The sequence below is a fragment of the Zea mays genome, chromosome 5 (assembly GCF_902167145.1).
Source record: "Zea mays cultivar B73 chromosome 5, Zm-B73-REFERENCE-NAM-5.0, whole genome shotgun sequence".
Lineage (NCBI taxonomy): Eukaryota > Viridiplantae > Streptophyta > Magnoliopsida > Poales > Poaceae > Zea > Zea mays.
Window position 1 is genome coordinate 2,701,495 of NC_050100.1, and position 21,884 is coordinate 2,723,378.

Consider the following 21,884-nt stretch of genomic DNA (forward strand, 5'->3'; position numbering starts at 1 on the left):
TCATTTTCGCTTAAGAAACAATCCAAGATAATTATTGCATGTATGACATTGCATAACTTCATTAAAGACAGTGCTCTACACGATAGAGACTTTGATGAACTAGGACCTAATAGCCTTGGTCATGATGTATCTGTAGGTGAGAGTAGTAATAGCAGTAGTAGTAGCACATCTGATGAGTTAGACATGAGTGCATTTCGAGATGCAATTGCTAATGCATTAGTGTCATAGTTAAATATGTAAATGTAACGGTAGTTATGTTGTAATGAACTCTACTAATTATATGTAATGACCTTTTGTTGGTTCGGTGTTAATGTGTATAGTTTTTTCAAACAGAATCTGCAGTCTGAGAATCTGTGTATCCAAACACCTATATTCTAACGAACAACTTTTTTGCACAGCTGGCGAACCAAACACCTAAATTCTAACCACCAGTTTTTCCCAACAGCCAGCTTTTCTCCACAGCCAGCTTTTCAGAAAAGCTATTTAGAAAAAAGCCGAACCAAACACGCCCAAAGTGTGCTATGTGCGCTACCAGCATGTAGCAACCACATTTCGCTGTCACACGACAGTTTCCTTCGTCTAACGGCAACCGCGTCGCCGAAGGAATACTGGCCACGGAAGATTCGGTCTGTCGATGGACACCTGAGATCATATGCACATTGATGTCGGTCCATGATATGATGGAAGCGTCCATAGCTCGGCCGACATGCTCATTGCTCATCCCGTCTCGTAGTCGTCTTCGTCAAATCGCGCACACGCTAGTCTTTAACACCATCCATCTTATCACATCAGCCCCACTGACATATTACTTCGCCTACTAATATATAACAGGCGTAGTCTAAAAGCAGCAGCTCTTCTGGTTTTACGCATAACAGCCGCGTGAGCTAGGAATTTGCTAGTCATTTGGCAAAAAATCATACGAAGCAAGTATTGATATTTTCTGCGAGACTTGGGTACTCGTTGGGCAGCGCGGTGCCCTGGCACAAAATCTGGACCAGCTCAAATCCAACGCTCCACATCCATGTTATAGCACCAAAACTTGAGATTTGAGATCGATTCCATTAAAAATGAATGTTCCCCCCAAAGGCACAAACTGCTTGGTGACCAGCTGAAAGATGAAATGGGGAAATGAACATCGATAAGTACTTGAGAACTTTCCATTCCAAATGCATGAACATTCCCACTAGCGTCCAAGTATATATACCATCCTATGAATTCAAATCACTCCCCCGATATTGCGTGAACTACTAGAGTTACATATCTATTTCAGGAAATGCTGTATAAAGGGGGCCACGTACCTTAATCACTTCTTGTGAAGCGACTCCACCGATGAAAGCAGCCACTGGATGAATCTCCGCACCCCCGAACCGGCACATCTCGGTTACCAGGTCTTGGGATAAGGATGCTCCGTTCAAACCCATCTCGCTTAGCACTGAAGCCGCAACTGTCTTCAGCCTAGGGATATCCTCGTCAATCTCACTATTGAATCCAGTGCATAATCAGTATTAAAAAAAACAGACCGTTTCTCTGCATGTGGGATAATAATGTTCACCAATAGCAAATGAACATTTCTCTCTAGTACCTGTCGAAGATTCCAGGTAATCGGCTATAATTGGCAGCCAATCGATCGACAGCCCGTAGTAGAATGTAGAAGTTCATTGCGTAACTGCAGTGACACATTTGATAGTCATTGGTGAAGACATTTAATTTAAAAAGATTTAAAACAAAGGGCCAGTAATTAATTAACCATTGCAGAAAATGGTAACTGAATTAATAACAAGAAATCCAGAACATATATATCACTTCCTATATACATCAACTAAAGGAACACGAAATAGAGAGGTGGAAAAGCAAAAAAAAAAAAACCAGAGTAATGGATGCTGACCTGCAGTCTTCATCGCTGAAATACCTCTGAATCTCAGAGACAATCGGGGAGCTAAATTCCTCCTTGAAACTACGATATCTACAAATCTAAGCATTGGAAATTATTCAGCACGGATGATTAACAGGTAAAATTGACATTCTGAGGTACTTATTTACACTTATGATCGATTATGAATATACAAATTTGAAACTAAAACAGAAACCACTGATAGGTGCACCACTAAATAGAGTGTGTCCTAAATGAAAAACAATTGTTGTCCCTGCACTAATCATTGTTCTATTCTTCGGAGAGGGCAATCATCAATCTCATCGTGCCAATAATATTGCCTTTATCCAATTTATTATCATTCTGGCATGGATAACTAGACATTGAAGTCATCATTACAACATATTAATTGTCACAATGACTGCATCAGGTAATAAGATGTCAGGTTTCGAAAACATGTCATGCTTACCCTTAGTTTCCTAGAATTTTTACAAAATGTTTTGATATATGCTCTTGAAATAGAATCCGGATCTCTACCAATCTGTTTCAAGATTTCCTTTACATGATGCTCCAGGGCAAGACAGTCAAATTCTGCCTTAGCTTGGTAAATCTTTTGTAAGCTTACATAATACCTGTAAGATGACAAGAGAAACATTATAGCATTCACATGAAATAGTACAACAACAACAACAAAGTCTTTTACTCCTAAACAAGTTGGGGTAGGCTATAGTTCAAATCCAACAGAAACCACAAGTGAAGATTTAGACACATGAATAAGAAGGGGATTCTAGTCCCTCCAATCCCCTCCGGATTTATGGCTCCCAAACTAGCCCTAAATATATTCCAGCGCTTCAAGTCTCTTTTCGCCACCTCTTCCTCATGTGAACTTCGGTTTTCCTCTATCTCTCTTCCCATTGCTATCGGTCTATCGCACCTTAAAATCTCACTACACAGTACACACTAATGTATGACTAGGGGTGGTAATGAGCTCTAGATTTTACACTATAAAATTTAAGAGTCGAATCGAGTTAAGATCGGGCTCTATCCCTATTTATTTTTGAACTAAAATTATTTAAGGGCCCTAATTTTGTGTGAAGAAGCATTTAGATCGTGATCCATTACAACCCCTATGTATGACGCCTCTAGAGGTCTTCATTGGACATGTCCAAACCATCTTAACCGGTGTTGGACAAGCTTTTCTTCAATTAACCTATTATGTATATCATCATTCTATACTCGATTCTTTTTTGTATGGCCACAAATCCAATACAACATATGTATTTCTGCAACAGTTATCTGATGCACATGTCAGCTTTTTATAGGCCAACATTCTGCACTACACAACGTAGCAGGTCTCATCGCCGTCCTATAAAACTTGTCTTTTAGCTTATGTGGTACTCTCTTGTCGCATAGAATGCCAAATGTTTGACGCCACTTCATCCATTCTCTTTTGATTATATAGCTAACATTTCATCAATATCCCATTGATCCTAAATACCAAAAGATATTCTTTCTAAATACTACTTGAGCGGGCTTTATTCACACGAAATGGTAGCAGAATTTAAAACTAGATATGGCAATTGTAGGACACTTACTCAGTAAGGGAAGTCATATCAGGTATTGTTCCCTCCAGAGGTAGCTCACCATTACCCTCCTTGGAAATAAACTCCTACCAATACACAGGAGGAAGCAACGCAAGTTTTGAGACATATACACCAACAACAACAAACAAACAACAAAGTTTTTTAGTCCCAATTAAGTTTGGATAGGCTAGTTGAAACCAAACAAAAGACCTAAATCAAGATTCAGGCGTGTGGATAACTATTTTCTATTCGCTCCTATTCAAGGCTGAAACTTTGGGTATATTCCATCGAGTCTCTTTTTACTCTCTTCCCCTATCAACTTTGGCCTTACCCTGTCTCTCTTACCATGGTAAAAAAATGCTTATATGTGGACTGTGTATGACTTATGTTCAATATTCAGGCAGCTTCCATGTATAAACATCCCCAGGTTTCTGTTTTTTTCTCTAAGTTGGACTTCTTCAACAAATGAAACGAATAGGTTCAGCTTAGAAGCCTTCAAAATCAGATGATGCCTGATACTGGATTCATGTTTATAAGTGTTCTAGCTCTGGAAGGATGAATTTGACATTTCAATCTGACTAACGCAAAGTTTTAGTTTGAGACCAAAGCACTTCTAGAACTGGGCTAATCAAGTCCAACTGCATACTGTATAATCCTACTCTCACCAATACTGTATTAGCGGCCTGAAATTTTAGCACAAATGCAACCTGTGCATGCTCATTGTCAAAGCAGTTTCATTGCAAATTTTTTTGACAGCTTAACGGCATTTTATGGCCTGAGATTTTGGCATGAATTATAGCGGTAAGATACAATTAAGATACCAAGAAAGAAACTTCCCGGTCTTTTAACAACAGCAAGGGAGGCCACATATTAGATCAGTGACAGATAAATCAGCATTCATCACAAGGAGGCCATAACCACCCTTAGTCATAGCATATAACATAAGTCGACATGAAGTACATTTGAATCACAATATGAAAGATAACCTTTAAAGCAGCTACTAAAATCCAGAAATCTTCTGATGATGAATTGACTTCCGCAGAGTCATCATCAATTATCTGATGGATCTCATTACCTGGCAGAAATTAATGATGAGTCAGAACCTGCATTTTGTAGTTTTTTTTTCTCGAGCGCACAGGAGACCTACACATCATTATATTAAGAGGAGAAAAAAGTTTAAAATGGACCAAATTACAAAGCCCGGAAGGCAGGAAAATCGGACCCAAGGACCACCAGTGAAACATCAATGCTCCATCCTCTTGATCTCTCCTCATGCTGAACTAATAAAGAGGAAGCAGAAGCAAAAGAGCAGGCAGGCCCAACTTGCCTAAACTCTAAGCACTAGGATTTTCCCTGACCATATTAAATGCAGCAGCAAGGCCAAGACTCTCTAGATGCTTAGCACCAGCCCTACCCCAACACACCAACTCATCCAAAAACATTCTTTGAACTATGCTCATGGAAGGATTCACTCCATCAAATACAGTCCTGTTACGATGAAGCCATAAGCACCAAGCCCCCAGAACGATGACGCTATTGAAACCTCTTCTCATGCACCTTTCCCCACCACACATCAAAAGAGATCTCGTCACTAGGAGTGAGATCACCGAGCCTCAAGGGTGAGAAAATACCATGCTAAAACTGTCTAGCAAAACTGCAGTTGCATAATAGATGTTGGACTGTTTCTTGCTCTTGATCACATAATGGACAAACCACCGGGTGCGGTAAAACTGAAATTGCATGTTTTATAGTTGTATGCACCATTTTGTATGAGTCCCTCTATGCATTAACGTGTGCAGCATAGCAATAAGAACATAATACCATACAAAAGGATTGGCAAGGCCACTTAGGTTAAATCTAGAGCATGATTAAAAAAACTGTATGCTACTATTGTCCAGATAATGTAACCAGAAATGGCTTCAACAAATTTAAAGTCATTAAAGACAACCCATAACCACTATTTTCTTTATGCTACCTACTAGTGTGCAAGCATCAACTTGTTCTATGTAACTAGCATATATCAGTACAGAACATTCAAACGCTAGCCGAGTTTCATCGTTTTAATACAGATTTTGCTGGGAATGTTTAGACTTTGGATTCAAGCAAATGAGAGTAGGATTGGGATCAAGATATGGGACATCGAAAAGATGGAGGGCTAGAACTAAGTAAGGATATGGCCAGCAGACCGTGCATATGGCCATGCAAAACATTGTTGCCATAGCCACTATTTTCTTTATGCTACCTACTAGTGTGCAAGCATCAACTTGTTCTATGTAACTAGCATATATCAGTATAGAACATTCAAACGCTACCCGAGTTTCATCGTTTTAATACAGATTTTGCTGGGAATGTTTGGACTTTGGATTCAAGCAAAAATGTTTGGACTTTGGATTCAAGCAAATGAGAGTAGGATTGGGATCAACATATGGGACATTAAAAAGATGGAGGGCTAGAACTAAGTAAGGCTATGGCTAGCAGACCGTGCATATGGCCATGCAAAACACTGTTGCATGTAGACTGCATTGTTTACAGAGTGGGGTTTAAAATAGGAAGTGGAATAAGTAACGCTGTTGGAGATAGCCTACTGGATCCACCCCCTCCCAAACCCAACATCTAAACCTAAATCTAAACATATAAGAAAGCACCAAAGCTCAAATGGGATCATCATTATACATTATACAGTTCATAAAAGAGATATGTAATTGTGAATATCTTATTATATGTTTGCAGCAAAAATGAGTGGCGTGTTAGTGTTAGAAAATTATATATGTGCACCACCATGGATCAGCATTGTAATTCATGATCAAGTACATAGAAAATTCGGAAAGGGTATACACACATCAATGTACAAACTGGTAGAGATATTGCAACTGATGTTCATTGTAGCAGTCAAACAAAATGTGATAAAGTCCATCGGGCAATAAGACCATTCACAAGTGACATCAAACATTGAAACATCCAACAATAATGAAGTCTGGATGAATGCTTGAAATCTGATCTATGTAAAACTGTAGGTCTAAAAGGTTCAGCTGAGCATTTGATACAAAATAGAGGTGGATAAGCTATCTATTGAAAGTGCTAGGCTCAACAACAATTTGTATTAAGATAGTGAGATTCAGAAAAGGACATGTGAAACAACTACCGACCCAAATGCAGACAATATGTGAACATGTCAAACCATAAAAAAATTAGGATAAAGCCCTTTTGATCAACTTACTGATTCCTGGAGTGACTGAGACTTTATATGATGAGTCCACAGCTTCTTTGTAATTTTCTTCATCTACATTAAGCATGTGGGCTCGAATTAGGTCCTGATAAAAGTAACAATTTAGTTAGTGACTTGACAGTCCTAAATACTTAAAAGTTCGTTTACTTGATGACTAAACAGTACTAAAAGATGCACCTTAAATTCCTTCTTTTCTTGCCTAGTTGAAGGCATGTTACCATCATGGGCATCTGCCCATTTTTCAGCAAGTCTCACAAGGACAACAATGTATGGAGTATGTTTGTGGACAACAGGATCTTTATCATTTATATCAATTGATTTTGCAAATCTGCGAAACATGGATGTCAACAATAACAGTGAACTTGTGTATAATGACAAAACTGTTACACACTGTTATGTGCAATACCAAGGTATGAATATATTCTTACTGCTTTAGTTCAGTCCATGGATTGTGAAGTCGCAAATCATCCAAGAAGTGATCTGGTTTTGATTCTATAACACAGTGCTCCTGGAGAACAATAAATAAATATGTGAATCTTCCCAAAATACTTTTGTTATGACTTCCCGCCAAGGTAGTAGAGACATAACTCCCAGAAAAGGGAAAAATCATATACAACAGTATTTTTCCATACACTAATATGAATGTATGAGCGTACAAAATCACAATGTCTTGCTATCTGCAACTGTGATGTCATGATAATTAACTATGTTTTGGACATAAATGTATCAAAGTACCTTGACGCAACATTTTCGTTTAATTCCCTACTTATCTTGGTGTCTTGGCGGTTGTGGAAACAAAGGAATGCTTGCGTGTTTGATGGGGTACCTCCGAGTATCCGCAACATTTTGCAAGAGATTCATGAGGATGTTAAGCTTTGGGGAATGGCAGGAGCAAAAGATATTAGACAGTTGTGGCATTAATTTAGATGGGGTGGTGGGGGTTGTCCCCCCTCCCCCTTTTTCCCTCTTGTTTCTAGTTTCTTTTATTTTTGTTCTTCTCTTTTTTCTTTTTGTCCCCCTCTTCTCGTCTGCTGCCTTCTCGGGCACTTTGTTTTCTTGGTCCACTTGGGACCTTTTTTCCTCTTAATATAATGACGCGCAGTTCTCCTGCGTGTTCGAGAGAAAAAAGTACCTTGACGCTAACCCTGACCAAACCAGTTAGACCATATGAACGTGCAGCAACCAAAACGATGTCTGCTTTCCTGCAAATATCATCTAGCTTCAGTAAAGAACTCTCTGGAAGCTGCAACATAGAAGAAAAAACAGCTCATTAACAAGTATTGAGTTATACTGCGTATAAATGTTTTGCAGCAATACTACAAAACAAAGATTACGGAACTCTACTAGCAACACCAATATTAACAATAACAAAGCATTTTAGTCCAAAGCAAGTTGGGTAGGCTAGAGTTGAAGGCAACAATAATATGCAATCAGACCTTATGTGCAAGCGTGCAACCGAGGCTCTTGGTCCGTTAGATCATGATCTAATTGTAGACATAATCGTGGTTTGTTAGGGGGTTTTCTATAAATCTACACGAGCTGATGGTGGAAGGGTTTAAGTGTTAAATGTGATACATGGTTGGATCATAATCTAACGAACCAGGAACCTCGATTGCACGCTTGCACATAAGACCTGATTGCATTAGTTGTTGCCAAAGTTGAACCCCGAGAGAAACCACAAGTCAAGGTTCAGAAACATGGATAATTGTTCTCCATGCACTCCTATTCAAGGCTAAATCTTTAGGTATATTTCATCCTTTCAAGTCTCGTTTTGTTGCCTTTTTCCATGTCAACTTTGGCCTTCATCTGCCTCTCTTCCCAGTGCTATTGCATCTTAAGATCCCACTACAAACTAGTGCCTCTAGAGGTCTCCGTAGAACATGTTCGAACCATCTCAACCGGTGTTGGACAAACTTTACTTCAATTGGTGTACCCCTAGCCTATCATGTATATCATTATTATCGATTCGATCCCTTCTTGTATGGCCACAAATCCAACGCAAAATACGTGTTTCCGTCACTGTTATCCTAAACGGTATTAAACGGACGTTTAGACCGGTCTAAACGGTGAACGGCACCCCACCGTCCAGTTTAGGGCCTGGGCGGTTTCCTAAACGGGTCAACCGTCTAAACGGTCAACTCGGCGTCTAAACGGCCTGAACGGGACGGCTTGTAGACGTTTTTGGACGGCGTTCAGGCCGTTTTAAGGCCCGTTTAGAGTATGGTGTTATTTTACGCGGGGAAACTGAAACCAGGCCTCTTTGGCGGGCCTTTTTCGCGCCAAAGCTAGGGTTCCCTCGTGTTTTTTTTGCCTCTGCACCCTTATCCATCTCCTCTGGCCGAATGCTAGGGTTCCCTGGTGTCTTTTCCATCTGCACGACGCACGGCCGCCAGGGACAGCCGCTGGCGCTGCTTCCTCTCCTCTGCGCGCCCAGCCGCCGGCGCTGCCTCCTCCATCCTCTCCTCTGCTCACCCAGCCGCCCAGGTAGGGCTCCTCCCTCCTCTCCTCTGCTCGCCCAGGGCTCCTCCTTCTCCTCTCCTCTCAATCTCCTCTCATCTCAGCAGTGGTTCTGCAGTGGAAGAGAGGCACGCACGCCCAGGGATAGAGGGGGCGCGCTAGCAGGAAGCTGAAGCAGGGACTCCCCATCCTTTGTTTGTTGCCAGGTATGGATGCCTCTTGCTTCCTCTATTTTATAGTTTGCTGTTTGCTCCTGATTATGCATAGTAGTTCATGCTTCAATCTTCATGGCTCTCTATTTCTTGTCGTTAAATGTTAGTTCATGGCTTAGGCTTAATGCTAGTAGGGTCAGATAGTGTACAACATGGCTAGTAGGGTCAGATAGTGTACAACATGGCTAGTTGGGACAAGGACAACAAAAGCTTCATGTTTGCTTCAAAAAAGGTTAGGAAAAAGTCTTTTTTATAATGCTGAAACTATGCTACAGTAACATACCGTTTAGGCCGTTTAATTCCGTCTAAACACGTCTAAACACGTCTAAACCTTAGACAGCTCCTCACCGTCCGTCTACCGTTTTCCGTCTAAGAAAACACTGGTTTCTGTAACGCTTATTTGTTAGACCAACATTCTACATCATACAACATAGCAGGTCCAATTGTCGCTTATAATACTTAACTTTTAGCTTTTGCCATATCCTCTTCTCAGATAGAACGTCATATGCTTGACGCCACTTTATCCATCATGCTATGATTCTATGGCTACCATCTTCATCAATATACCCGTCTCTTTGTAGCATTATCCTAAATAACGAAAAAATATCCTTCCTGGGCACTAATTGACCTTTCAAACTAACATCTCCTTACTCATGTGTAGTAGTGCCAAAGTCACATCTCATATATTCGGTTTTAGTTCTACTTAGTCTAAAAACTTTGGACTCTAGAGTCTCCTGCCGCAACTCCAATTTCCAAATTACTCCTGCCCAGCTTTCATCAACTAGCACTACATCGTCCGCAAAAGACATATACCAAGAGACTGTTGGGACGAAGGCCGAACCAGACCTCGATCATATTTCACGTTGAGTCGTTGACTGCATACTAACCCTATTTGCGAATACAGGTCACCGATGTGGTGAAGGCAAGTCCCAAGGGCGAGGACTATGTCGTGCATGCGAAGGGTTCACAAGCCCCAGTCGGGGTCTACGGGTGACGAGGGCCTAACCTAAAGCTGGGGCTTCGGGTCAAGAGGATGAAAGACCTGAGGACTTCGTTCCCGACATCCTCCCACCTCCGACGTGGTCCATTCAGGCCGGGGCGAGGACAGAGCAAAGCGAAGGGGGCAATCGTTCCACCCGGGCGTCATATCAGAAGACGGGACAGCCTCGAAGACCCCAAGGCGAAGACCTCCAACACTTCGAACTAGCAGACCATATGTGCATAACGGAGGCCCGATGGGTCCACTACATGCAGAGCAAGCCCACCTGTCAGCCTTTGTTGTGGGTACTGTGTCCGATGAAATTAGTCATAGGGTAAAATTGTTCCGTAATTACCTCGTTGTACATTATATGTTGGTAATGTGGTAGGTTAACTAAAAATATTCTAATAAAAAATTAAGTGTACTTACTTTTGTATGTTTATAATAATAAAGCCCAAATTTTTTAAATTATTTTTAAAATAAATAAATAATAATGATTAAGTTGTGTTCCATCATTATCTATTATTACATTCCTGATATTGAAGCAACTAATCACTTTAGCCTAGGCAACATTAATTAAGGCACTCAATTTTGGTTGCCTGCCCAACATCAACATGCACTCACCAGGTTCAGGAAGAGTATCAGGGTCATCCAAATGGAACACACGCAAAGACCTATCCAGGCAAAAATACTCCAGGGTCTCATCCAACGAGCCCTTAGTGCAAGGTTTTGCCATCACCAATGCCAAGAGGGCAGCTATGCATTAGCTATTGTGTATGCATTCAGTGGCTTAGTCCAATGTCATATTACTGTCAAAACACCATATATCTGCAGAAACTGGGTTATTAATTGATGCACGAGCTATAGTGTTTGCCTAATGCACCGAATCAATGCACTGGCGTAACAGTAATTTAAAGGCTATCAGGTACATAGGAGAGGCATAACATTCAAAGTGTGTTAATAAGAATCATTCATTCATATAAACTTCTAAAGTGTAAGCCTTATTAGAACAAAAAATAAGCTATGACATTTATGGTTATTGGGAGCTATGAAATCTTCTAATATACCTCTTGCTGGTTTCATCTCTTAAATATTTTTAAGAGCAGACCAAGTGCCGGAGGCTCCCACATGGGTGGGGTCTAGAGAAGGGATAAACCGAGGCAAACGCAAACACGGAGAGGTTGCTTCGAACCCGAGACCTATTAACTCAGTGAAACAGCTCTCACCACTGCACTAGGTCTGCCCTTCTATCTCTTAAACATTTTTGTTTCACGTAAAACATAAGTATTATAAACCCAAAAGTTCTGGCTAGCACCAGTAGACTAATCATGCTTTTGCAATTTATCTTCAAAGTAGACTGAAGAACACACCTGAGTAGCAATGACAACAGTAAACTGGGAAAAGAATGAAGGATTAGTGTCTATCAAATGCGTTGGAAACTCCTCAACAAACTTGGCTTTAACAGCGTCATTAAGCTCTTGTAGGAATGAACATATAGATTTAGCTCTTGGTTGCCCCAAACATCCTTCATCCACTGAATGCAAATATAAGGTACCAGAATATGAGTTCCATCAATTTCTGGGGATGAATTCAGAAGAACAGGTGGAATCACATAGCAAAGAAATTACACATAAAATTGTTCCCCAGATCAGATGCTTCAACTTTGGAGCCATCAACAGCAGTCACACTTCCTATTCCTCCAAGCACGAGATTCTTCAATGCTTCTGTTCCGGTAGGACCACAGTTAAGCAAGCATATGCTGGCCTTCTCCAGTGCAGTTTGGCCTTGATCACCCCATATCCTGTGGTTTGCAGATAACACATAACAGGTGTCTTTCAATATCTGGGCATGCTATCCGATAAAGTAGGCAGTAAAATAATCTGGAAAGGTAATAAGCATTGTTACCTAACAAACGCAAAAGGGTCTTTAGCGTAATGGTTACGGCTTCCGAGTAGCACCTACAGGTCCTGGGTTCGATCTCCCTCGGGGGCGATTTTCTGGCTTGGTTAAAAAAAATCTCCTCCCGCTCCCGGGTTACGTCTTGTGCGCCACCCTCCGGCTGGGCCGTTGCAGAGTGAGCGGTGACGGCCCGCTAGTGAGGGGGGGGGGAATTTTCTCGTTGGAACCATGTTTCGATCTCTTTTTAATATAATACCGGGAGGGTGGTCTTTCCCTCATCGGACGAGTTTTTTGTTACCTAACAAACTATTGGAAGGCACAGGTTAAATGACATAATGGGTTTCATTAGTTTTAATAAACAATGCTTGCATCATGGATTATTCCAATACACCATAACCAGCCCATAAGAATTTGCAACAGGAAGCTAGGGTTATTTTTCCGTTGCCTCAATGAATAATGAACATAGCCAGTAGATAATGCTGAATTGCTGGCTGCTAATAGCTTAATTTTGAAGTAAAGATCATACTGCCACACGCCATGCATAGCACAATACAAGACCAATCTAAGAGTCAAACCAAGCAAATCAAAATAGGGGCAGACTAGAGCTACTGGCTGTGACCATTGATGGCAACTAGAGATCACAACCTAGGCAAAGAAAATTTAATTGACAACACTTCTAGGCATTTAAGGTTTATAGTTACTTAGTCAGGTTTGGTATTTGCACTGACCAAAGTGCTGTCTCGCGTGACTGCGTGACTACCAAGGCAACAGACAATTAGTAATTTTATATGGATGTAGCTTATGCAGGTGTGCTAATTCAGGTGTTCATCTAGAGCCAGTAAATCACTATTATCCATGTGTCCCTTTTTAACTGTCGCTCACACGTCCCAAAAAGTCAAATATGTTGTGAATTCCACTATGTTCAATATGAGGGCACTAGGCCTGAATATATACACCGATATAGGATAGAGACCGTGTAAAACAAGGACTACATATTATGATACTAAATACAACAAGGACACATGCAGACATCTAACAAGGACTCTATATATGAGACTGAATACAAAAGGAACATGCATAGGCATGTAACAAAACATACTCAACTTTGACCAAATATATACAAGAAAATATTAAAATTATGGTACATAATTAGTTTCATTAGATAGATCGTTGGATCGATTTCCATAATTAAATTATTTGGAGATACAAATGGCGCTAATAATTTCTACAAACGTAGTCAAGCTGGAGAAAGTTTGACCAACATGAATACCTCTTAACTTTAACCAACACGAATACCATAGCTACACTTAAAATGGGTAGATGGAGTAGATTACTACTTCAATGTTTTAATATAATGCTACTTCAACCTATTATATACATGTCTGAGTGATTTAGTAAGGTTATATCGCTGTAGCGTTAAATTCAGCCCCTCCTGAATTTTTTTATGGCTCCGTCCCTTACATCTTGCCATCAAAATGACATTCGTATACGTTATCTAAAAATTACTAACATATTCCTTGGGGATAACAGATCGACCTAACAATAACTAAACCAGTAATAAACAATGTGCAAGCAAGGAGCCCCCAGCTTTAATGTAACGCATTCACATTTCGAGTAACATCATAGCGCTCGAGAGCAAAAAAAAAAAAAGGAGCCTAAACCCTAGTCACGACTCACGACAAGCACAGCAGACAGCACATCCAGATCGATCTCGAACCAAATCAAATGAGTATACTTACATCACTATAGGACCCTAAACCCTAGAACCAACCGACGCGACCACGCGGAGACGGGGAGGAAATGGAGGCGGGAGGGAGAGTGCAGATGCGCGTCGAAGGGTTACCTGAGCTGGCGATCGTACTTGGTCTTGGGCTCGGCAACCACGGCGGCGGCGGCGGCCATGGCTGCGGGAGTGCGGGGCGGAGGCCGGCAGGCCGCTGCGTTCTCTGCTCTCGCTGTGGACTGAGCCCTGGCCCTGGGGTTCTCGGAGTTCGGATCGCTTCGCCCCTCTACACTCCGACGAGGACGGGCTTCTCCGCGAAACAGATGGGTGCATCTGCCCGGTAGAGCCGAGCGTACTGTATGAGGTGACAGCCTGACAGGTGAGGTCCAAACCCGTAAAGCGCGGGAGTCTTCAGTCTTCACTCTCTAAGTTTATATTATTTAAAAAGTCATTTTAAAAAAATCTATAACTTTTCCATCTTCAATAACGTTTCTATATTTTGCTTACATTTTAGAGAGTCCTTCATTTTTCTATCTTTGACTAGCTAGAAACCCGCAATAAAAGATGAGATAATTATTTAAATAAGTTGTTGGAGGGGTTTTAAAAAAAACATATCAATTAGAAAAAAAATATGGAGAGTATCTTGAAGTTGCTATAAAGAGTGTTACCTATTTTATAACCCAGTGTTTTACCCGACTATATTCATGATCTATTAGACACGGTCTAACAAAAGGATTTTATCCTCATCTCTTCACTATAGATGGCAATGGGTACCCGCGACCCAATATCCGATGGGTATTTATTCTATTAGGGTACGTATATGGACTAAATTTTCTACTCATTGATCCCTTATTGAGCAAAAACCATCTCCTAGTGGGTAAACAGGTATTAGAACGTTTCTCCCTCATCCATATCCGTTAACATGTGGGTATAAAATACCCGGTATAAACTTAGCCCAAAAGCATGAACCCGAGCTTCATTCATCCATGTCTTTCGACTATTTAACAACCTTTAGACGATAATGTCATAGAAGGCTTAACAACTATTTAAATGATGACCATATAATAGAACATGTAATGTGTTATATGGTATTATCCTAGTGTTGCTACTTTATCCAATCATCTGTGGTGTTCTTGAATAAATGATTGAATGATGCTAGAAATTTTGTAGATAATTAGATAGATATACTTGGCATTCGTATAATGTAGATGTTTAATATTTGTGGGTACGGGTAACCGGACGGGTGACTCATACTCACATGGATATGGGTATGAGGTAAATTTATACCCAGCAGTGGATATGGGTGAGCTATTTTTCTATCGTGATTATGGGTATGGGATAGTAATAATCAGTGGTTATTTACTCATTATCATCTCTACTCGTCACCATCGAGGACCGATTGCCACGATGAACCTATAGAGATCAATTATTGAGTACAAATTTTACGACATATACATAAACAAGAATTGTCAATTTTCATGCGGACGAGCAACAACCGAATGAAAAAAAAGAGAGCTAGGATTAGCGAGTAAAGATTTTGCATCTTTATATACAACGTGATTGGTTTATAGCAGCGGACACGCCTGGCTCGCGCGGGTCTGGGTCGATCAAAACGAGCTTCCTTCCGTATGCAGGTGAAAGAGCCCAAAATGGTCTTGCCTGCACCCGCGCGCACAGGCTAAAATGGCGCCGTGCAACCAACCAAACGCCCGTGCAGGCACGGTCAATGCACGCTGAGCAGCCTAGACACGTGCAGGCACGGTCAATGCACGCGAGCAACCTAGGCACGAGCGGCAGGCGAACCAATCACGTGAATAGGGTCTATATAAGGTCACAGCGCAGCAATTTATTAGACTTGACTTTCATAGGCCGCCAGATGAAAGGGTCTGATCCTCACGAAGGAATTTTCGTCCTACCTTAATTTCAGATCTCCCGTCCAATTTAGGTCAACAACTTAGCCGTCGTTCCAGGCGCTGGCCGGCGGGGTGCTTGGCCAGAAAAGAAAAAAACCAGCTTGAATCTGACTGGAGACGACAAGGGCGAGATGACAAGGGCGAAGGCGCAACACCAGTAACCCACAGCTAAGTTTCCTAGTCCGGCCTTTATCCAGTGCCGCAAGCAAAAGTTACCAATGTAAAGCTTTGACAACTCCACAACTCCAATGCCATCTCTATGACTCTACAGCCATAGCAGTAGCCATCACGAGATCAAACCACCCACCCACCCACCCAGTTGCATATGCGATCGTCGTTATCAAGAGCAGGGTTTCCACAATATAGCAAGTAATTAGTTCTGACGTAACACCCACTTGTCCAAACCACAACAATTGTGATAGCTCAAGCACAAGGAGAGACTTGCTGGCAAAGAATAAAAATTATGAAACTATCCTGCGGCCACAACCGTTCAAGAGCCGCAGCAAGCTGATTTCTGCGCCTCTGCTGCATCAGCTTCCCCTTCAGCCTTGATCTTGATAGTTCGATCCTGCAAACAGGCAAGCTAAGGAACTGTGGAAGAGAAAGCAGACGTGCCAAAGGTTCAACACGCTATGAAAAGGGCCGCACCTCAGGCTTGGAATCAGTCTCTGAAAGTCTCTGTTTGATATCCCTTGCTATAGAAAAGAAAACCTGCTCGACGTTCAGGTTTGTCTTTGCGCTCTGCAGCAAATGATAAAAACAAATTATGCATCACACACTTATGCAAACGTAAGAGCATGATGCCTAGGAAAAAGCCACATCATTTAACGGTTATGGTGCAAGAAAGGAATGCTGTAGGCATTAGTCATGATTTTCACTAACCGTTTCAAAGAACTTTATCCCATATTCGTCTGCGAGAGCTTGTCCCTTTGAAGTGGGCACAGCCTTTACGAAAGAAATTGAGCATGTATAAAGTTTGAATGATCAAATACAAGTACAAAATATATAGTTTCCGTACCCGTTTGCTTTCATCCATATCAGCTTTATTCCCCACCAGAATTTTGTTCACATTATCCGAAGCATGTTGTTCAATGTTTCTGATCCAATTTCTTATGTCTGCAAGTCAGCGCCAATGACAGTATCAGAATTCAGACATCAAATCTGAAGTGACTATGAAAAGGCATTTAAGTAACACAAGGGTCAGTACTATTGAAAGATGACTCGTCTGTGACATCATACACAAGTAAGATGCCCATTGCTCCCCTGTAGTAGGCTGCAAAGAAGAATTGCACAATCACAAACTTCAGTCATACAATGTTTGGAAACGAATCAGCTTCGCTAAAAGGAAAACAAGCATACCAGTGGTAATTGTGCGGAAACGTTCTTGGCCTGCAGTATCCCAGATCTGCAACTTAATCCTTTTGCCATCCAACTCAACAGTTCTTATCTTGAAGTCAATGCTGTTTACAAAATCCAACGGGTACAATTAAAAAAATCATAAAGCTTCTACATGTAACATAATAATTCCTCAACCAAGGATCTTTTTTATTTCACTCTACATACCCAATAGTGGTAATGAAGCTAGTGGTGAATGATCCATCTGAAAACCGTAACAGGAGGCAACTTTTTCCAACGCCTACACAAGTACAAAAAAAATTGTAATTATAATAACAGCCGGTTATACTTCCCAAATACTGGAAATACCCAATGAGTCTAATTTAGCCAACTGAAGAAATAATGTTGCTATGAGTTTGGGGCCTTTGTACATAGAGCAAGATTAGTGACACGCAAAGCTACATATAGCTTCATGTCACTGTTTAAAACTTAAAATTAAGAGCATAGAGCACCACAGCACATATACTGATCAGGTAAAAATTATATGTTCCCCTACTTGTATACTTCTGTCAATGGCGAGACATTTTTTCTAGGAAGGAGAACATCAACATACCCATATATTAGAGATGCAAAACAAGGCCTAACAGTGTCAAGCCTTTAATTATCCTCTTTTTAAGAAAAAAAACTTCTGAATAACTTTTATGCAGTACAATTTGTTAATTTCAAATTCCAGCTTGAGGTATTGTCAAGTTTATATCTTTGTAAGTATTTAGTAACTGAGGCTATGCATGTGAAGCCCAAAGCTCCTTAATCTTGACTATCAATCCCTTTATATGGATTGCTAGAGTGATTTGATCCCTATTTTGAGATGTTTATTAGCTTGCTGCAGTTAAATTTTCAATTTGACATGGGAAAAATTAATGTTAACTATCAAAGCCACCCAGGCTGGACCATAGAGATATCCCACTGATCCCCAAACATAAGAAGTAGAGAAAGACAGCGAATTAAGATCTATGTTCCACTTGCACACACTAGTGGCCTGCACAATGAGGAATGAAACTCCCAAAAAGTCCAAGAGATTGTTCCTGAATTCTGGATGCACATCTCTACTATATTTAAGTGTCAGTTTTCTTCGTGCGTCATGACTCCAGTTCCCGCGCAGACTCCATCCGGCTGGCTGGCAATTTTGTGAAATGAGCGACAAAAAGAGAGAGCTGAAGTGGGTTTTGAACCCACACCCACTTGATTGAAGGGGTGGTTATTACCGCTACAACACGTGAGTGCTTGTGGTGGACTAAAGGTAAGTATTATTAATATATATGTGCACACACATATACATACTACTAATTAGAAAATAAAAATATACAATTATGTACAAATAAATATCCTATTAAGCAGAGTTTGCACCGGATAGTTGTGCTATAAACGCTGACAGCCGTCGGATGCAGCAACCGATGAAATTGCCCCCGCTAGCGCGCGTTGCCGGAGTCAGCGCTAGCCCAGGATTCGCGGTGCTTCCCGCAGTTAGCATGTGGCCCACAACTCCGTTAGCATGTCAAACGGCGCCGTTCTCATATATGTGTAGTTTTCCCTGCTCCATTGTGATCTGAGTTTCCCTGCTCCGGTTCGATCGGTGTTTCGTCCAGGTGCAGGCGTGCAGCAACGATCCACTCCATGGAAGGCAGTGTAGAACATGCCCGCAAAGGGTAATTATTTAACTCATAATTATTTTTCCTTTTTTTTTAGTTACTGACTACTTGTTCTAATCACCAGTTGAAGAATGTAAAAACATAGAAGAGGACAGTGTAGATTTTGATGATGATTCTGAAGATGTCGGTCTGTCGACTAAAATGATTGTTGTATTCTGAAGCAAGTTCTAAAGATGCTCATGTATTTTTTTATCTTATCTTGTGGCCCCTTATAAGTACACATCTTGTAGTACTGGTATTTGAATAATGATACAGTAACAGTCCATTGTTTGCGCCTGCTACTTAACGGAGCAGGGGAAACGACGTATAGATGGGAACGGTGCTGTTTGACATGCTAACAGAGTTGTGGGCCACACGCCAACTGCGGGAAGCGCCGCGAATCCTGGGCCAGTGCTGACTCCGGCAAAGCGCGCTCGCGGGGGCAATTCCATCGGCTGCTGCATCCGACGACTGTCAGGTGTCAGCGTTTATAGCACAACTAACCGGTGCTATGCGTATATAAGGATCAAATCCTGGCCGTCTAGATACAGGTTCCTCTCATCTAACCACTAGAGCTCTTGCTTGTTTGTGTTTATATGAAGGGTTGGTTTGGAGTCGAGGGCGAACCTGAAATACATCTAAAGTCGATCGACGACTACATAGATGTATATAGTCAATAGGCAGCAGGTGGTCGTTGTACCTAGCCTGTGGGCGGTGGGCCTACTGGCGAATGCTTCTCGTTTAAATGACACAGGACGTCTTTGCTCTATATAAAGTACTACACATGTAATATAGAAACTGTAGCGATGCACGGGCTCATGACTAGTAAGTGTATATTGCACAGTGCCAGTAGGAGCACAATGACTACAAAAAACATTTTTGCAAGTACTTAGTGACAGACCATACATCTGCAGAGCCCAAGAAGGCAAGAACTCCGTAATATCAAGCAAACAGAAACAACTTCCTAATTTCAAGCAAACAGAGCCATAGGTATAGACTGCTGGATTGACTCAATGCCCTATCTTGGTGTGCTTATTGCACACATCAGTTAAATTGATAATTTGACAAAGAAATAATAATAACCTGAACTGTCAAAGCCATGCAGTCCAGACCATAGAGAGATGCGCCTACTGACCCAACCAGCCTAAACCATAGATAGATACACCCACTGGCAAACAAACAAAATAAGCAGAGAAAGTAAGGGAAATGCAAAGATCTATGCTCCACTGCACTTACTAGCTGCGTGTGAAATTGCTAAGAATTAAAAAGAAAGCTCTCACAGTGCTTGGGGAATGAACATCCCAAAAGATTGCCTAAATTCGGAGTGAACGGTAACGAAACTAACTACACCCAAAAATAAATCTAAGCACCTATTTTCAAAGTGTAACAATATTGAGTTGTTGACTGTATATTGCACGGTGCAGGTAGGAACACGATCACTCCAAAATGTTAAACGACAAACAAGTGCCCTCAAGTGGTTAGATATTTTAGATTCATTCACCCATTCACATTTTGCAAACATCAACAGAAATCGATTTTGGAACCAGATCCCAGACGAGACTCCAAATTACGCAAAATACAGAGCATGACCCCGAGCCCCCGACGCCAACAAATCTCACGTAGATCGAGAGAGGAGATAGAGGGGCTGATAGGTCCTCCAATGAACTGACCGCTGTCTCCGATGAGGAGCAGTTTGATTAGGTAGTCGTAGTCGGCTCGAGCCCTCGCCGGCGGCGCTGCCATCACGCTTTACCTCACAATCCCTAGCACCAGCACGGAACCAGATCAGATCGGAAACGCGAACCGAAACTAACACGGGGCGGAATGGCGAGACGAACCAAACGGGGCCGACTCGATGCGGGGGGCGGGTGATCTCTCGGCGTCGTGTCGCCTCACGGTCACAGGGCCGCGCAGGCAGGCAGACGCTGTGGAACCGGAGACCGAGGCGCCGCTGTAACGGCGAGGGGCGGAGCACCAGGTTGCTCGGCCCTGGGCCCTGGCTCGATCGGCGGAAGGGGATGGACGCGCTCCCGTGGGGTGCTTGAATTGGTCTGCTTCGGCCTTTGGACCTTTTGGGGGGAAATTACAGGTGTGCACCGGGCGTACTATTGGGTCGTGCCTCTTCCCAGGATAGCCCAGTTTTTATGTACAGTAGCTGTTTGCCTGTTTGGTACTTGATTCGGGCAGGTACAGTGGCCGTTTTGGTACTTAAACTGGGCTAATTTATGAGAAAATAAGCCCATTCATTGCCAATAGGCCGGGTATGGTATAGATAGAACAGCTAATTTATGATAAAATAAGCCAATTCATTGGCAATGGGTCGGGTATGGTTTAGGTAGAACAAATACCCTTGTAAGAGCAACTTCAATAACTTTCAAAACTCTGGTCCCAATACATAATTTAGGGAAAAGGAAAAAAACAAACATCCAACATTCACCAAAATGTCAACCCTATCTTCTCGCAAGCGAAGATGGATCCATTCGCGACACAAACCACTGCACGTGCACGAGCTCCCATCTGCCTGGAATTCTTTGTTCCCGCGTAAAAGTTCGCTTCACGCCTTCGCGGACACATGCCAGCCCGCTTGTGTCGTACACGCACGCTAGCATGCACTCATTCATGTCGGCTCTATGTTGTATGAGAATTTTCTGGTATTGCAATATCTACATTTTCACACATATGGGAATCTCCTAGTTATCAATGGAGCTTTGGTGTTGTTTTGCTTGTGCCATACATGGAGTTGGAGCTTCACATGAATCAGGTCCTAGAAACTTTTGTGATCGCTACTTTCTAGAAAACAGTTGAACAACAGATTTCAAAGGGTTTTACAAAAAATATAGGGAGTTGTTGGAATATTGGTTTTTTGGGATTTAAAACTTTTGAGGAGATCCCGATTTTATTGTTTTGGGAGCTATAGTTCTAGGATCTATTGGAGATGCTCTAATAATACTTGACACAAGAAATCTTACTTGTGGACGTCCTATGTTTTACTCTTGTCA

General features: G+C 41.7%; 2 protein-coding genes across 5 annotated transcripts; both read right to left on the minus strand.

The window, feature by feature from the left end:
* Positions 1-276: 276 nt before the first annotated feature.
* LOC542169 (NEDD8-activating enzyme E1 regulatory subunit AXR1) lies at positions 277-14,346 on the minus strand. Of its 4 annotated transcripts, none has more exons than XM_020537581.2 (15): positions 14,070-14,306; positions 11,956-12,128; positions 11,698-11,861; positions 10,952-11,155; positions 7,812-7,922; positions 7,108-7,187; positions 6,857-7,007; positions 6,671-6,764; positions 4,440-4,528; positions 3,466-3,539; positions 2,340-2,502; positions 1,886-1,971; positions 1,583-1,666; positions 1,299-1,479; positions 277-1,108 (listed from the first exon to the last, which is right to left on the minus strand). In XM_020537581.2, exons 4-15 carry the CDS (start codon positions 11,030-11,032, stop codon positions 1,025-1,027), a joined length of 1,278 nt encoding a protein of 425 aa, XP_020393170.1. In that variant the 5' UTR covers positions 11,033-11,155; positions 11,698-11,861; positions 11,956-12,128; positions 14,070-14,306; the 3' UTR covers positions 277-1,024. The 4 variants fall into 4 exon arrangements, with proteins under 4 accessions (XP_020393170.1, XP_020393169.1, XP_020393168.1 ...); XM_020537580.3 differs by lacking the exon at positions 10,952-11,155 and adding an exon at positions 12,233-12,532 and having other exon boundaries at positions 14,070-14,305; XM_020537579.2 differs by lacking the exon at positions 10,952-11,155 and having other exon boundaries at positions 14,070-14,346.
* A 1,855-nt stretch (positions 14,347-16,201) lies between these two features.
* LOC100273222 (Ras protein ARA-3) lies at positions 16,202-20,892 on the minus strand. Its single transcript, NM_001147664.1, has 9 exons — positions 20,724-20,892; positions 20,556-20,648; positions 17,426-17,498; positions 17,222-17,322; positions 17,070-17,135; positions 16,881-16,978; positions 16,745-16,807; positions 16,511-16,603; positions 16,202-16,430 (listed from the first exon to the last, which is right to left on the minus strand). The coding sequence occupies exons 2-9, from the start codon at positions 20,626-20,628 to the stop codon at positions 16,353-16,355; spliced, it is 645 nt and encodes a 214-aa protein (NP_001141136.1). The 5' UTR covers positions 20,629-20,648; positions 20,724-20,892; the 3' UTR covers positions 16,202-16,352.
* Between the last annotated feature and the right edge of the window lie 992 nt (positions 20,893-21,884).

Bases quoted from the DNA above. Each gene is read 5' to 3' on its own strand.
- LOC100273222 (NM_001147664.1), bottom strand. From the start codon at position 20,628: ATGGCAGCGCCGCCGGCGAGGGCTCGAGCCGACTACGACTACCTAATC. The intron at 17,499-20,555 runs GTCAGTTCATTG...GTACTTGTGTAG, and splicing joins GCTCCTCATCGGAGACAGCG to GCGTTGGAAAAAGTTGCCTC. The intron at 16,431-16,510 runs GTGCGGCCCTTT...GCCTGTTTGCAG, and splicing joins AGACTGATTCCAAGCCTGAG to GATCGAACTATCAAGATCAA.
- LOC542169 (XM_020537579.2), bottom strand. From the start codon at position 14,128: ATGGCCGCCGCCGCCGCCGTGGTTGCCGAGCCCAAGACCAAGTACGAT. The intron at 4,529-6,670 runs GTAAGTTGATCA...AATTTCTGCCAG, and splicing joins CTCAGTCACTCCAGGAATCA to GTAATGAGATCCATCAGATA. The intron at 1,109-1,298 runs GTACGTGGCCCC...TTCATCTTTCAG, and splicing joins CTTCACAAGAAGTGATTAAG to CTGGTCACCAAGCAGTTTGT.